Below are 15,362 nucleotides of genomic sequence, written 5' to 3'. Positions count from 1 at the left end.
TTTTCTCTGAATTCATTTATTTAAAGATAAAACAGCCATTTGAGATCATGGAATACAATACCAACACAATAAAAGGTGAGGAATTGTTATATTTTGCTTACATTGATTTCTTAAAAGAAGCAAATGTAGATTTTAAGATTTAAGACACTAATGACACAACTAAGAGTTTCTATCGAAGTTAACAGTGATACTGCTTGATTTTCAAGTTGAAAGATTTTTAATAACCTATATATTTCAATTAGATGGCGGCAAATAGAAAAGCATCTTTTGAGCTGAATAGTATACTGTTAAGCAGGAGTTTATTTTACAGCAGTCATCATTCTCCTGGCCTCAGTTTGTGTGTAAAAGGCATACTAGATACCAGCAATTCACATCACATAAATGATCTACCACTCACAATGGTGCAAAATCTATTAGGCATGTATTTGAACAGAAATTATTGTTGAATGCCAGAAAAAATGCCATTTGTGTTTGACAGATGTGGGATTTCCCAGTTTTGCCACTGATCAGCTATCTGAGCTTCAGTTTCGTCACTGTTAAACTTCTGACAGAACAGGAAGAAACTGCAAAATAGGCTTTAGTAGCCTTCAGTTTATCAGCTCTGATTTTCAACCTCCTTCTAACCTATGATTATTCTTCTCAAAATCTTTGTCCAAATCCTTCAGAGTTCCTAACTTCTCCACTGAACACATTTTAACACATCTGCATGTGTTTATAATGACCAAAACAAAGTTCACTATGTTAGTATGGAAGACTATCCCTATTCAGGGAACATTACAACCTACGTGGGTATTCAATTTAATACCCACCACCAGCAAATCTCTGAAAGTTCTGTGTCTCCGTCTCCTCCATAACCTACACTGTTGTCAATCAAATACTCCATACCTGTACCTGTATATGTTCCTTACCTTCATATCAAGGGAAAAATCTGAAAAGTCTTTAGAAAACTGACATTTGTGACTTGTTTATACAATTTTAGGACAGCCATGTTCTTTGCAGTATACTGTAGGGCAAGGCATCAAATATTTCAAAAGGCAGCCATACATTTTTCATATTTTTCTAACAGCTTATGTTCTAACACAATTTAAAAATCAAACTGCCAAGCAGTTTTGTTTTTACTCTTTTCACAGGTACAAAGCAGAGAATAAACCTAACAATGTCCACTTCTCCTAACTTACCACCACCAACATACTCATACAACTCTTGATTCATTCTAAAATGCATACTGATGCGCTTGGCAAGACTAATGAATAAAATGGCAAGCAGTAAATCTAATTCATGCCAGAAGACTGGAGAAGTTACATGGGAAGCACACACATACACAACTTCACAAAAGTTGGGAATACTGCTGATTTCAAATAAATGATGATCAAAGTGAGACTTTGATGCCTCAAGTCCCGTTCAGTCAAAGTCACGATTTGTAAGAACAAGGGGCGCCACCAGAGTCCACACATACAGCACAACGCCAATCCAACTAGAGGAGATTTTCACCCAGACAGCTGTCCACTGGCTTTTCATCTCACGAGAAGGCTCGTACCTGAGAGTTCGAGAGAAACAAAAAGCAGAGGGAAGTTGGATCACTGGGCATCAAGCTACCAGGTTTCCTTATTTCAGAAGTATTCTTTTTATATAATCTGTGGTAACAGATATATAGTTGTCGGACTATCTCTGTTGTCTTGTTTTCCACACCACTTTGACAGCTAATATGAAGGTTAAAAAAAAAATCTTTAAAGGAGTAGACGACATAGGCCTTTGAAGTAGTTCCTTTACATAATACTCAGAGAATCTTTATGTATCTCTGGCTCACTAATTAATGAGATAGCAGAGAAATGGAGTGTGACCTCTGGATACATGAAACATTATTTAACAAAGACTTATCAATTCTAAACCGTACAAAGAATATAATTTGTTCAAAGTATATACAGGAGCTCCCTCCACCTTCTCAGATTTAGGAAACTGGGAAGGAAATACATCCCAAATTTAGCTTATTTTTATGTTGATGAAACATACCAAAATACTTTTCATCTTTAATATTTACTATTATTACATGACAGCCAAAGCCGTGAATTACTGAGAATTATTTGGAATAGTTCTTGTACTTTAATATGCTGCAGTGTAGAATTTTTAAGTGTATATATATATTTTTTTTTTCAATAATAAATGCCAGTAGAGGCTGCTCTCAAACAAATGAATCATCTTTTTTTTTTTAAAACATCTTTTGCTGGTATTCAAAGTTTTCTTACAAATTGTTAAGGATATTATGCATTAAAGAGTATTAAAAATAGAACTACCCTAACTATACAGTTCAACTTGAATCTTAAATCTTTTAGCAATCCTTTGAACTAAATCAGAATTTTTAAAGACAAAATATAAACCACTACCTTCCTCTTAACAAAATAGATTTATCAGTTTTGAAGTGATATAAAAGCAAAAATTAGTTTTAAAGAATTCTAAGAATCCATCTATGTATTCACACCTCCATTTTGAAATCCTCAAAGCTTTTAATGAGAAAGTTTGAACAAAAACAGGTAAAAAAAAAACACCAAAAAAAGGTATCTTTTTCTACACTATATTGGGAACTAGTCAGTATTAGAAATCATTGTGTTTGATCCCTGTCAACATGTACTTCCCTAAGCAATGTGGTAGTTTCATGAACTTTATTTCAATCTCTTTTAAGACCTGGAACTATTACAATGATTGTTAATGCTAAAGCAAGGAAATAAAGTCTGCATTTCTCATACTGATCTCACCATTTAGTTGTAAATTTTGAAATATATTGGAGGATAAAAAGTACTCAATACCCCGTTTTTACAATGGAATTACAAAAAAGCCACCCAAATTTCCACATGTGAAGTTTTCATAAAATAAAAGTACCTGTACCAGTTGGTAAGGGTCATCATGATATAAAGTGAAGCCAGGAAAAGCATGAAGTGAAAGAAGGAGTAACTGTAAGTGACACCATCCCTTTCATTATCTACGGCTCGGTGAACATCATCACCATCCTCAAGTGATCCATCATTTCTGGCTCCACTATCTTCTATTAGTGTTGATTCATCACTTGTTAGAGTCAGTTTATTAACCTGACTATTGTTTGAAGTACGGATGCTACATGAATGACAGTTTAGAAAGAGAGAAAAAAAAGGAATTTAAACACAACATTCATTTATGAATAATAGCTGGACTTCTCTTCAAAAAAATAAAATCCATAATTTTTCCTACCTTGAATAAAATACACACAGTAAAAAGAGGAGTAGTCCAATAATTCCTTGAGTATGCCACCACTGTACAGACTGCCCCTCCTTTGGGATAATGCTTGTTGTGTTATATCCAATTATGTTCAGTAGACTTGGGTTACATTCTGTTTCTATAATGTAAATTAAGGTCAGATTAAAATGTTAGAAAAGTATAAAAAATTTTCAGAGCACAACTGTAGTTCTTTTTAACTCTTTATACACTTGCAAACTCAAAAAATTGTGAGAAAAGGGCACAAACAAAATAAGACAACTTGTATTTATTAATAATGAGACCTTTTACATTATATAATGCTAGTTTTATCCAACTGGTTGGAAAGCAATTTCATTTTCAGTCTCATGCAGTTGAGACATTTAAGCTTTTTACTGATCAGGAAATTGGTGAAATTTAGTAAAGTAAATTTTTTACTTTATAGTAAAGCTCAAGCAGAGTTAAGAATAAAATTCAGGTATCCTAAACTAAGATGCACTGCCTTTCCTGTTATATACTATGAAATAACAATAGTGATTTTATGAAGTTTATCAACTTGTCAAACTACATTGTTATATAAGCAAGATAGTTTACACACAAAATCAGTTACTAGAATTTTAGCAAATAGTTTGTGGAAATGAGTACATAAATCATAGTGACCTAATGGTTATTCAGCCTCTTGACTCTTATAAGAAAGAATTAAAATGGGGTTGGTATTCACTTAAGTGTCCCAAATATGTTTTTTTACCTCCCACAATGCCAGATATGTCAATTGCCACCTTATCACTGAAAAATGATTTTTACCTTGAAGCCACTTGTATAAGGATAATCCCTAAAGCAAATTACTATTAATTTTTTTCTAGACACTTACCTGGACAAAAATAAGCAATCTTTCTCTAGTATACTAAAAAAACTCTTTTTCTCCAACTAGTGATAAAGCATCTATGATATTTATAAATGGAATGAAATTTAAGAGTCAGGAAACTTTTTTCTGTCAAAAATTCTGTAATTTTTTTTATTCTGAGGAAAAGAGACCATTTTCTCCCTTTTCAAAAAACAGTACAGTTGACCCTTGAACAAGCAGATTAGCAGTACCAACCCACAACACAACTGAAAATCTGCATGTTACTTTATGGCTGGCCTCTATACTCCAACCTTTCACATTAGCAATTTTGCATCCGTGGATTCAACCAAATGCAGACTGTACTGCAGTACATCTATTTTCCAATTTGTTTCACCCTAAATAACATATATGGGCTTATACTTCTATGAAATGCAATAAAACTGGCCTATAAAAAGATTACAAAGACCAATTATATTCACCTGTAAGGTAATCACAGGCAAAAAGAACTTAAAAAAAATCTATACTAATTAAAATAGAATCAACAAACATTTTAAGTTTTTAATTTTACATATACTATCACATGCACTGTACAAATCAGGTATATTTCTTATAATTTTCCTATAATTTCTTATAGTTTTGTTAGTGAAGGAAGAAGCTTAAGTGAAAAAATATAGCAGTACATCAAAGATGAAAATAGTATTATATGAGAATGGAAATAATATTTCCATTCTCTTCATTCCTCTATGAGCTTAATTTTACAAAACAACCATCTCTGAAAAAGAGAAAAGCTTGCAGGATTCATTAAAAGAAACAAATCAGGCAAACAAAACATACCCGGTTCATTGGTCATAGCAGACCACGTCAAATACATTGTGTAGACTGTAATCACTGAAGACTGTAACAAACCAGATCTTGGTTGTGATTCCTACAAGAAAATAATTAAGCAAAACAGAAAAATATTGTGATCATTCAAGATTTAGGAAACCTTAGGAAAAAAACAGAAGCTTCATAAAAATGAACTAATCCAAGCTTACTTGGATTTTTGGCAGTATAGACATTATAGAAGCACCAAGGCAGAGGAGCATGTTGACACTGATGAATGCTTTATTTTCTGCACAACTGGCTGGATGAGTATAGTAAACAAAAAACAGGACGATAGCAACTAAAGACAGCAGATAATTCAGGGCTGTAGCTGATAACAAAGCTGTGAAAGAAATACATTTTGACAATTAGATTTTATCACTAATATTAGGCATGTGGCATACAGCTTGCTTTAAAAACAATCTTATTTTATTCAAAAATATTATTTTAAGCAACATTTTATCAGCATTACACAGGCTATAAAAGCAGGTAAAGATTTAATTCTGGCCTGTACCACATTAAGACTTTTGTAGCCTTTACACATGCGTGCGTGCGCGCTCAGTCATGTCTAACTCTGCAATCCCACGGACTATAGCCCATCAGGCTCCTCTGTCCATGGAATTTTCCAGGCAAGAATACTGGAATGGGTTGCCATTTCCTACTCCAGCCTTTACACATAGCTCACTATTCTGATGCATTTTAAGGGTAATAACATAATATGATCTTAAAGTAATATTTACATCCAGAGTGTCCAAAACACAGTCAGACACATTAGCCATTATTTTCAAAATACAGAAAATTAACTAGGAGGAGAATATTACTTAAAGTTTTTAAGTTATATCATTCAGTTGTAAACACGGGCATTAAGAAAATTATTTTGTTAATGCTAAGCCCACAGAACAATGCTTTGCCTTATCAACTAAAATCTTAAAAAAAAAAAACAAAAAACTATTCAAGTTGTCATTATTTAATAAGACAACCTAAGTTTCTTCTATCTCACACACTTTTAATTTTCATGTTAATGTATGCTTAGTATGTATTTATTTATGTAGATGTGACCAACAAATGCTCTATCAGACAAATATTTATTGAATACCTACAAAGGCCCTGGGGATACAGTAGGCAACAAAGCAGAAACTCTTGCATTAGATTTAACAGTAAAAAATGCAACATTCTGTGTAAGTAAATTTTCTAAATGATTAAAGCTTATTTTTTTGAATATCAAATTCTTTAACCACTGAGATCAAATATCACAAACTAGTTGTATGAAAGAAAATATGAATATAGCAGATATGCTGATTTATTTTCACTGACTTAAAATATATGTATTTTTAGCTGAAGCTAACTATTTCACGTAAAAATCCAGATTTATGGCTTCTTTTAAAAAACTTCAGAAAAATTAAGTGACACTGGGTTCACATTTCCACAAGGCAATCACTGGATGGAACTAAGCAGTATAATGGCCTTCACACTCTCTAATTCACCACAGTCCCTTTTATTTTCAAGAGGATTGAAAATGCACTTAAACTGTTTCTCCCCCCTCATTTGTGTCACCTGTTGTAAGCACCCGAATTTTGATTCCTGTTTTAGAGTACAACCAAAGGACTCAAGCTCATCATTACAAACACACATTAAATACACTACTGTAATAACTCCCTAAGGTGTCACACATAAAGGCATTCTTTGCACTTACAGAAAATGCTTCGGAGAGGTTTCTTTTTCCTGCTTGCTGATGTTTCAGAATTGTACCACTGTTTATCTACTTCTAGTAGTCCTCATCCCTTTAATATTTTACTTTTTAAGCTTTTACTTAGAAACTTCCCAGGAAATTAGGCTATAAAATATACATACACTCAGCAATATGCTTTGCTATTTTAGCCATTCCTAGTCTTTTGGATGTGTCTCATGCTTGGGTATGTTCCTAGTTGACATGCAACATATAATGTGACAGGATGCCACTCACAAACTTAAAACTAAAAAACCTCCTCACAGTAAATTGTACCATAAAAATCATGATTTCCCCATAGTCTACTACCTGCTTTCAGTTTCAACGTTCAACTATCTTGAAGATGTTCTGTAAGACAAAAAACCTACCTGCATACCAACATCTCGAGTTCCCCTCTTCCATTTTTTCAACCCATGATTCATTCCACGAATGGGCAAAATCAATGAGTAAGACAAGCTGTATGAGAATGAAGCAAAAGGCACCTGCCATGCCGACATAAAACCACACTGAAAGGAAAAAAATAAAAAAATCACAAGTGAGTAACTGCTTCACTTTTTACTGTTTCCACAATCAATACACCGAAAGAAAAACAAGATTTTACATAGATGTCTTAAAGGAAAACACAAAACAAACAGTTACAGTTCCAGGCAACAATTATTTTCAATTTCCTTATAAAATATAAACATCACACAAAGAAAAAAAAAAAGATTTCTTACCAGTTGTAAAAGTTCCTTCTGGAATGAAGAAGGCCCCAATAATAATTGCAATTGCTGCAGCAAATTTAAAGAACCAGAATCTACAACAAATTATTTTTTATTAGTAAATATTCATTCAACAAATGGTTTCATATATGAAATCTTTTGAGAGCTGCTCTTAAAAAACAGCTACACTTTATTGTGACTACTCTATTCCTTCTGAGGATATCCTGAAAATGAGAAGACCATCACATGTCAATTATTTTGTTGTGTTGCTGTTATTTGGTCACTCAGTGTCCAACTCTTTTTACAACCCCATGGACTGCAGCCTACCAGACGCCTCTGTTCATGGGATTTTCCAGGCAAGAATATGCAATGGGTTGCCATTTCCTCCCCCAGGGGATCCTCCTGATCCAGGGATTAAACCCACACTGACGCTGGCAGGCAGATTCTTCACCCCTGAGCCACCAGGGAGCCATGGCTATTTTAACTGATTCTAATAAATGAGAATATTAGATCCACTTCACAGGTTTACTTCAATGAGTGAGATAATATATGGAAGTGTAAATAAGTTACACTGCACAAAGGAATAGTTTTTGAAAACACAGAAGTCTGGAAAACAGATTTCCAGTAGCAAGCCAGATGAATTGAAAAAACCAGAGAAGACATAAGATCTTAAGAATTCTAACACAGAAAGAGCAACAACTGCAAAGCAGGTGTCCAGAATCCAAAAAAACCCAGAAGTAACAGATTAATAACTCCATCTGAAGACAACTAGCAAAGATCTGAGATGTCTGCTACTTCATAAGTGAAAGCAGCAATGCAAAACTATAAGGAATATGAACATTTCACCTCCTGAAGATAACAATAATCCTGCAATCACTGATCATAAAGGCATAAAAATCTTGCAATCTAGAAGATAAAGAATTCAAGATGGCTGTTCTGAGGAAATTCAATGAGCTATAAGAAAATACAAAAATAATTCAATGGAAACAAGCAAAAAACAATAAATTTAACCAAGAGATAGAAATGACAGAAAAGAAACAAATATATTCTGAAGCTTAAGAACTCAAGAAAAGAAATGAAAAAAAAAAAATGCAATAGAGATCTTTAGGAGTGAAAGTGGCTCAGCTGCATCCGACTCTTTGTGACCCCGTGGACTGTAGTCCATGGAATTCTCCAGGCCAGAATACTAGAGTGGGTAGCCTTTCCCTTCTCCAGGGGATCCTTCCCAACCCAGGGATCAAACCCAGGTCTCCCACACTGCAGGCGGATTCTTTACCAGCTGAGCCACAAGGGAAGTCCAGAGATCTCCAGAAGGGTAGATCAAGTGGAAGACAGAACAAGTGAACAGGCATTCTGATATAACTCAATCAGGGATGAACTGAGGAAAAAAATGAAAAAAAAAAAGGGGGGGGGGGGAGAAAGCCTCAGTAATATATGGAATTTAAATATTAGAATGATCAGGGTTTCAGAAGAAGAGAAGGGGACAGAAAGTTAACTTAAAGAAATAATATCTGAGAACTTCCTAAATCTGGACATGAACATCAAAGTTCACAAAGCTAGTAAGATCACAGTATCATCTCAGTGCAAAAAGACCTTTAGGATAAAACTGTCAAAAATCAAAGAATACAAGAGAATCCTAAAAGCAGCCAGAGGGGTCCAAAAAAAGAGATTCTGATCTACAAAGTAATTTCCATTAGGCTCTCAATGGATTTCTTAGAAAATCTATAGGCCAAGACAGAGCAAGAGTGACTTTGAGTGACATACTCAAAGTGTTGAAAGGAAAAAACCACCAGCCAAGATTACTCTGTCCAGCAAAGTTATCCTTCAGATATGAAGGAGAAGTAAGGCTTTTCCCTAAATCCAAAAAACCACTAAACCTGTCTTGTAAAAAATGGTGAAAGGAATTCTTCAGATTGAAATGAAAAGACACTAATTAATGACACAAAAGCCTACAACACACTGGTAAAAGTAAATACACAGATTCATAAACGTCTAATTCTTTAACAGGATAGTGTGTTAAGTAAACAATAGTAAAAAGATTTTAAAAAGTATTAAAAAACAACGAGTGTTATAAAAAGAGGTAAATTGTGACGTCAAAAAAAAAGAGGAGGAATAAATATGTAGGGTTATTTTATGCATTTAAAGCTGCTATCAGCTTAAAATTAACTTTTATCTATAACGTGTTTTACATAAGCCCATGGTAACCACAAAGCAAAAAGCTAGAGTAGATAAGACAGAGAAGCAGAATATACCACTAGTTTACAAAGAAAATCACCAATTTACATAGGTGTTAACAGAGAAAAAAGAAACGATGAAAATATGACAACCAGACAACAATGACTAACATGGCATTAACAAGTCCTTACAAATCAATAATTATGCTAATGAGTGAATTTGTTAACCAAAAGGCAGTGGCTGAATTAAAAAAACTGAAAAAGACAAACGGAATCACATTTGTGGAAGTGAGTAGTTAAAATGTTCATACTACTCAAAGCCACCTTTCGATTCAAAGTACTCCCTATAAAAATTTCAATGTCATTTACAAAAACTCAGGAAAACACAATCCTAAAGTTTGTATGTAACTACAAAAGACCCCAAAATAGGCAAATCAGTCATGAGAAGGAAGAACAAAACTGGAAATATCACACTTACTAATTTCAAACTATACTACAAAGCTCTACTAATTAAAACAGTAAAACCATAAAAATAGACACACAGATCAATGGAACAGAAGAGTAATAAACCCTTGCATTTTGATCAACTAATATTTGACAAGGGAGTCAAGAATATTCAGTAGGAAAGGACAGTCTCTTCAACAGTCTTGGGAAAGCTATTAATAACCACATACAGAAAAATGAAACCAGACTCCTTTCTCACACCATTCACAGAATCGACTCAAACTGAATGGAAGACTTAAACACACTGAACACATTATTGACTGGAGATGTGTTAACAAGTCTTCTGTTACCCGAATGTTACTGACTGGAGATGAATCATATGCTTTTAAGAGAGCCACAAAATGAACATCACAGTGTTTAGTTGTTAGAGCTTAAAACTGATAAGGGCTCATTACAGAACTTATGATTGTTTTCATTCACGTTTCCATTAGGCTTCTGCTCCAATTTTGTATATGTTATAAATACACACTTATGACCATAGAATTTTCAAAAATGATGCATCACGAAATTTTGAGCAGATACTTTCTCTGACTGTTCAAGCAACATAACTACTAGTATCTCAGAAGATGACAGTTCTTCAGAATATAGTTCTGACTCAGACGATATGAATATTAGATCAACAAAAAGACAAAATAAACCTTAGTGATTGATTCTGACAGGGAAAGTGAAAATGAAATGCATGGTGCTTTTTTACAGGTGTGTCAGGTTTAACTATTGAATGTAATAATCTGCAAAGTGTTAATTAAATAACAGAATTAATTTCAGGTTAACAAAAATAAAAATCGCCAGGCACAGGCCTATGTTTCCAGCAAAAATCCCCTAGTCAGTGAGTTAAGACCTAATACCATAAAAGTTACTAGGAAGATACTGATACTGGGAAGAAGAAAATAAGGAAGAAACTCCCTGACATTAGTCTGGGCAATGAGTTTTTCGGGGAGACAACAAAAGTGCAAACAACAAAGGTAACATCAAACAGGTGGGAATACTTCAGACAAAAAAACTTTCCACAGAAAAAAAGGAACAATGAACAAAATGAAGAGACAAACTATAGGAGAAAATATCTGCAAACCATGTATCAAAATGTGGTTAATATCAAATATATATAAAGAACCCATACAACTCAATAACTTAGAAAAAACAATTTAAAAATGGACAAAACTAAATATTTTTCCAAAGAAGGCATACAAATGGCAAACACGCATATGAAAAGGTGCTAAACATCACTAATCATCAGAGAAATGTAAATCAAAACCATACAATGGCCACCAAGATGATAAGAAATAACAAATGTTGGTGGCAGTGTGGTGAAATAGGAATTCTTAAGCACTGCTAATGGGCATGTACACTAATTCAGCCACTATGGAAAACAGTTATGAAGGTTCCTCAAAAAATACAAAACTGGAACTACCATAGGATTACTAGAAGCAATCCTACTTCTAGGTATATCTTCAAAGAAAGTGAAAATAGGATACTGAAAAGGTATTTGCACATCCATGTTTATGGCAGAATTATTCATAACTGCCAAGATACAGAAATAACCTAAGTGTGCAGCAACAGACGAATAGAGAGACTGTAGTATATACACACAATGGAATACTATTCAGCCACGAGAAAGAAGGAAATCCTATCATTTGCAACAACATGGATGAACCTTCAGGGAATTATGCTAAATGAGATAATCCAAATAAAAAAAAAACTATATTACCAAAATGTGGAATCTGAAAAAGAAAAATGTACTTTAAAGTTGCTAAGAGAATAGATCTTAATTGTTCTCATCTCAACTAAGTAATAATTATGTGATGTGACAGAGGTATTAGCTAATATATGATGGTAATCATATTGTAATATATAATACATATGAAATTAACATTTTGTACACTTTAAACCTAACAGAATATCATCAATTATATCGCAAAAAAGAGCCATTAGCAATGATGTAAGTGTTTAGCACATACTTTGAGAAGAATGTTATCGCAGGAAATGACTGTGATAGCCATCCTGTAATGTATTTTGAGAATTGTTTAAAATATATTTAATAAAGATGTTTTAACAGTGCAAAAAAATTAAATTAAAAATCAAAACAACCTATGATTAAGAGAATTAAAAAAAAAAATCAACCTAGCACAAAACATCATTTATCATTAATATTTTATTTCATTCTTCCTGTCTTTGATAGTGTATGTTAATAGATAAGCAATATCAGATACTTAAAACTATTTTCATTTATGGGGTGGAACAATGATAACATTCAAAACATTCAAAACTGTCAGATGCATTGCTCTGTATTAAAGGAGACTGACAAAAAGGTACCCTGAAGTGTCTAGGTTGTCCATTATAACCATTTAGAAAATCAACCACCTTGTTTCAAAGCAATTAAGTTTCTCATTTTGGCTGCACTGTACATATAAAGAACTGAGTTCAGTTTTATGTAGCGAGATTGGCCACTTCAGTCATGTCCGACTCTGTGCAACCCCATAGACGGCAGCCCACCAGGCTCCCCCGTCCCTGGGATTCTCCAGGCAAGAACACTGGAGTGGGTTGCCAGTTCCTTCTCCAATGCATGAAAGTGAAAAGTGAAAGTGAAGTCGCTCAGTCATGTCCGACTCTTCGCGACCCCATGGACTGCAGCCCACTAGGCTCCTCCGTCCATGGGATTTTCCAGGCAAGAGTACTGGAGTGGGGTGCCATTGCCTTCTCCTGAGACTGGCCTACAGAAGGCTAAAAGGAGGAAGAATAAACTCATTATTGGTCAGAGATGTGATAAATCTTCTTTTTAGGATGAAAACATAGTTGAGCCTTGAACAATGCTAGGGCTAGGGACTCCAACTCTCTGCATGGTTGAAAATCCACCTCTAACTTACAGTCAGCCCTCTGTATCAGAGGTTCCTCATTTGTGAATTCAGTCAATCAGAGATCATGGAGTGTGTAATACCGTAGTTATTAACTGTTGGAAAATAATCTCTAAGTGGACCTGCACAGTTTAAACCTGTATTGTTCACAAGGGGAAACTTGACTAAATATTATGCATGCAATAAGTGACCCAAGTCTACTATTTAATATTTGTATTTCCAAATTCTGACACATTCTCTGGTACAGACAAGAGGATTTTCTTACTTTGTCATTCATGAACAAAATAATTCTGCATATTGTTCAAGTTTATTTTAAACTTTCTTTAGACAGACTCAAAATTACTGAGAAGAGACGACGCAGACTTTAAAGTGAAGTTTATTAAAATACTCACCCATTGTGTACTGCGGCTCTAGGGTCACTGCTGCTCTTCACTTTGATCATTAATAGCGAGAGAAGAAGGTAGAACATAGCCAAGCCAAAGCACAAACGGTATACAGCTTTATAGCCAACCAGAATACTACAAGGGACCATTCCTTTCTCATTCTCACAAAATCCAGGAATCTGAAAAAATAAGAATTTCTAATCTAGAATTTTTTCAAGGAAAAATGACAATTCTGTGTAATTAAATTAGCTTAAGGTTCAGAAAATTGAAGTTTGCTTTACAGTTTATGCTGAAATGTAATCAAGGTAAGTCTACACACTTTCATAAACAGAGGTTTAACTCTTTTTTCACTTATGTGCACACACGACAAACTACAAATGTCAATCCTAAAGTGAATGCAGGATAAACTACAAATGTCAATCCTAAAGTGAATGCCTATTTTAACTTGCAGACTTATTCAAACTTATTCTAAGTTTTTTAAAAACTTACATTCCACTGTGATATGCTGAATCACATGTATAAAAGAAAATCACAATCAATAAAAGTTTAAAGAATTACAGAGTAATTGAATCAGTTTCTAAATACTAAAGAGAACAATGATGGCTTTTCAAAGCCAATGCTATTTAAAATCATTCTGAGATCTGGTCCCTGATCCTACAAATATTTTTGATAATGGATAGATCTGAAAGTAAAGTGAAAGTGAAAGTCGCTGAGTTGTGTCCGACTCTGTGACCCCACGGACTGTCCATGGAATTCTCTAGGCCAGAATACTGGAGTGGGTAGCCTTTCCCTTCTCCAGGGGATCTTCCCAACCCAGGGACAGAACCCACATCTCCCACATTGCAGACGGATTCTTTACCAGCTGAGCCACAGGGAAGCCCAAGAATACTGGAGTGGGTAGCCTATCTCTTCTCCAGTGAAGCTTCTCGACCCAACAATTGAACCAGGGTCTCCTGAACTGAAGGTGGATTCTTTACCAACTGAGCTATCAGGGATAGAACTGGATTAACAGCAAAATGGCTGGCTATATTTTTATTTTTCTAACTTAAAATCTTGAAAAAGACTGAAGACCATTTCAGAAAATCACATTGAAAACAGAGTACAAGGAAGTATTTTTAAAATATTTTTAAGTGAAATAAATGAGTGAAACAAGCTAACAGTATCAACTAAAACCATTCACAAGAAATCAACTGGTTCCATGACAAAACCATATGAATGTCTTTTGCTTATATCCAGGACTTAAGTAACATTACTGAGCATCTATTTATGGCATTTACAATGCTACTTCACAACTGTGATAAGCTCATTTCCCAAACTTACATGATTTTTCCTTACCCCAAAGTCAATCATAAGCAGATAATCATGGTTTAAAATGCAAGTTATCTAACATAAATACTTTCTCAATCTCAAATTTTCTATTGTCATTCATCTTTCCTTGGAGGAAAACTTTTATATGCCGTCTCTTGATCACATTCTCTCTCATCTTTTATGTGTTAGATCCCTTGAGACTTCTCAAAAAGCAAATGATTAAATCTCAACTCAGCCTCCCTCTAAGACTTGCCATCTTCATCACAAAGATCCTCAAATTAGTAGTTTATACTCAATGGATTTGTTTCCTCACAGCCACCTAACTTACCCTCCCAGTCCTCCTAGGTCCAGCACTCTTGAAACTACAGCTTTTTTTTTTAAGACACTAGACATACACTGGTTGTCAAATCCAATGACTACTACTTAATCCTCACACCCCTCTACACCCTTTTTACATAGACATTATCCTGTCATTCTTAAAACTCTGTTCCTAAGATCTACAAAACATGTTTTTGGTTCTCTTTTTCCACTGTTCCTTTAGAGGTTCCCTTTCTCCACCAACCCCCTTCTGTCAAAGTTCTAGCTCTGCTCACTCCAAATGGTCCTCCTCTTCAGCATATGCTGCCACAGTTTGAATTTCATCTCTATCTTTGACTTGTGTGACACACTCATATTTTCTACTTCCTGTTCGACACATACAGAGATACAAATGTAGTGAAGTACCCCCAAGCCAACATACTATGAACTAGATTATGTTCTCCCCATCTCCTTTCATAACCTGACTCCCTGG

At 34.4% G+C, this 15,362-nt stretch overlaps 1 protein-coding gene across 1 annotated transcript in view; it reads right to left on the bottom strand.

Annotated features, from left to right (window-relative positions):
* SERINC1 (serine incorporator 1) overlaps positions 1 to 15,362 on the bottom strand; it is a 35,602-nt gene continuing 20,240 nt past the window's right edge. Inside the window, exons 3-10 of the mRNA XM_043439131.1 lie at positions 13,274 to 13,443; positions 7,370 to 7,449; positions 7,022 to 7,159; positions 5,101 to 5,270; positions 4,901 to 4,991; positions 3,220 to 3,364; positions 2,875 to 3,105; positions 1 to 1,537 (exon numbers count right to left, since the gene is read on the bottom strand). Of these exons, the coding sequence (XP_043295066.1) occupies positions 1,402 to 1,537; positions 2,875 to 3,105; positions 3,220 to 3,364; positions 4,901 to 4,991; positions 5,101 to 5,270; positions 7,022 to 7,159; positions 7,370 to 7,449; positions 13,274 to 13,443 (1,161 nt within the window). The 3' untranslated portion in view covers positions 1 to 1,401. The remainder of the gene's footprint in view (positions 1,538 to 2,874; positions 3,106 to 3,219; positions 3,365 to 4,900; positions 4,992 to 5,100; positions 5,271 to 7,021; positions 7,160 to 7,369; positions 7,450 to 13,273; positions 13,444 to 15,362) is intronic.

Source organism: Cervus canadensis, chromosome 20 (genome assembly GCF_019320065.1).
Source record: "Cervus canadensis isolate Bull #8, Minnesota chromosome 20, ASM1932006v1, whole genome shotgun sequence".
Classification (NCBI taxonomy): Eukaryota; Metazoa; Chordata; class Mammalia; order Artiodactyla; family Cervidae; genus Cervus; species Cervus canadensis.
This window is presented reverse-complemented; position numbering and strand designations above follow the sequence as displayed.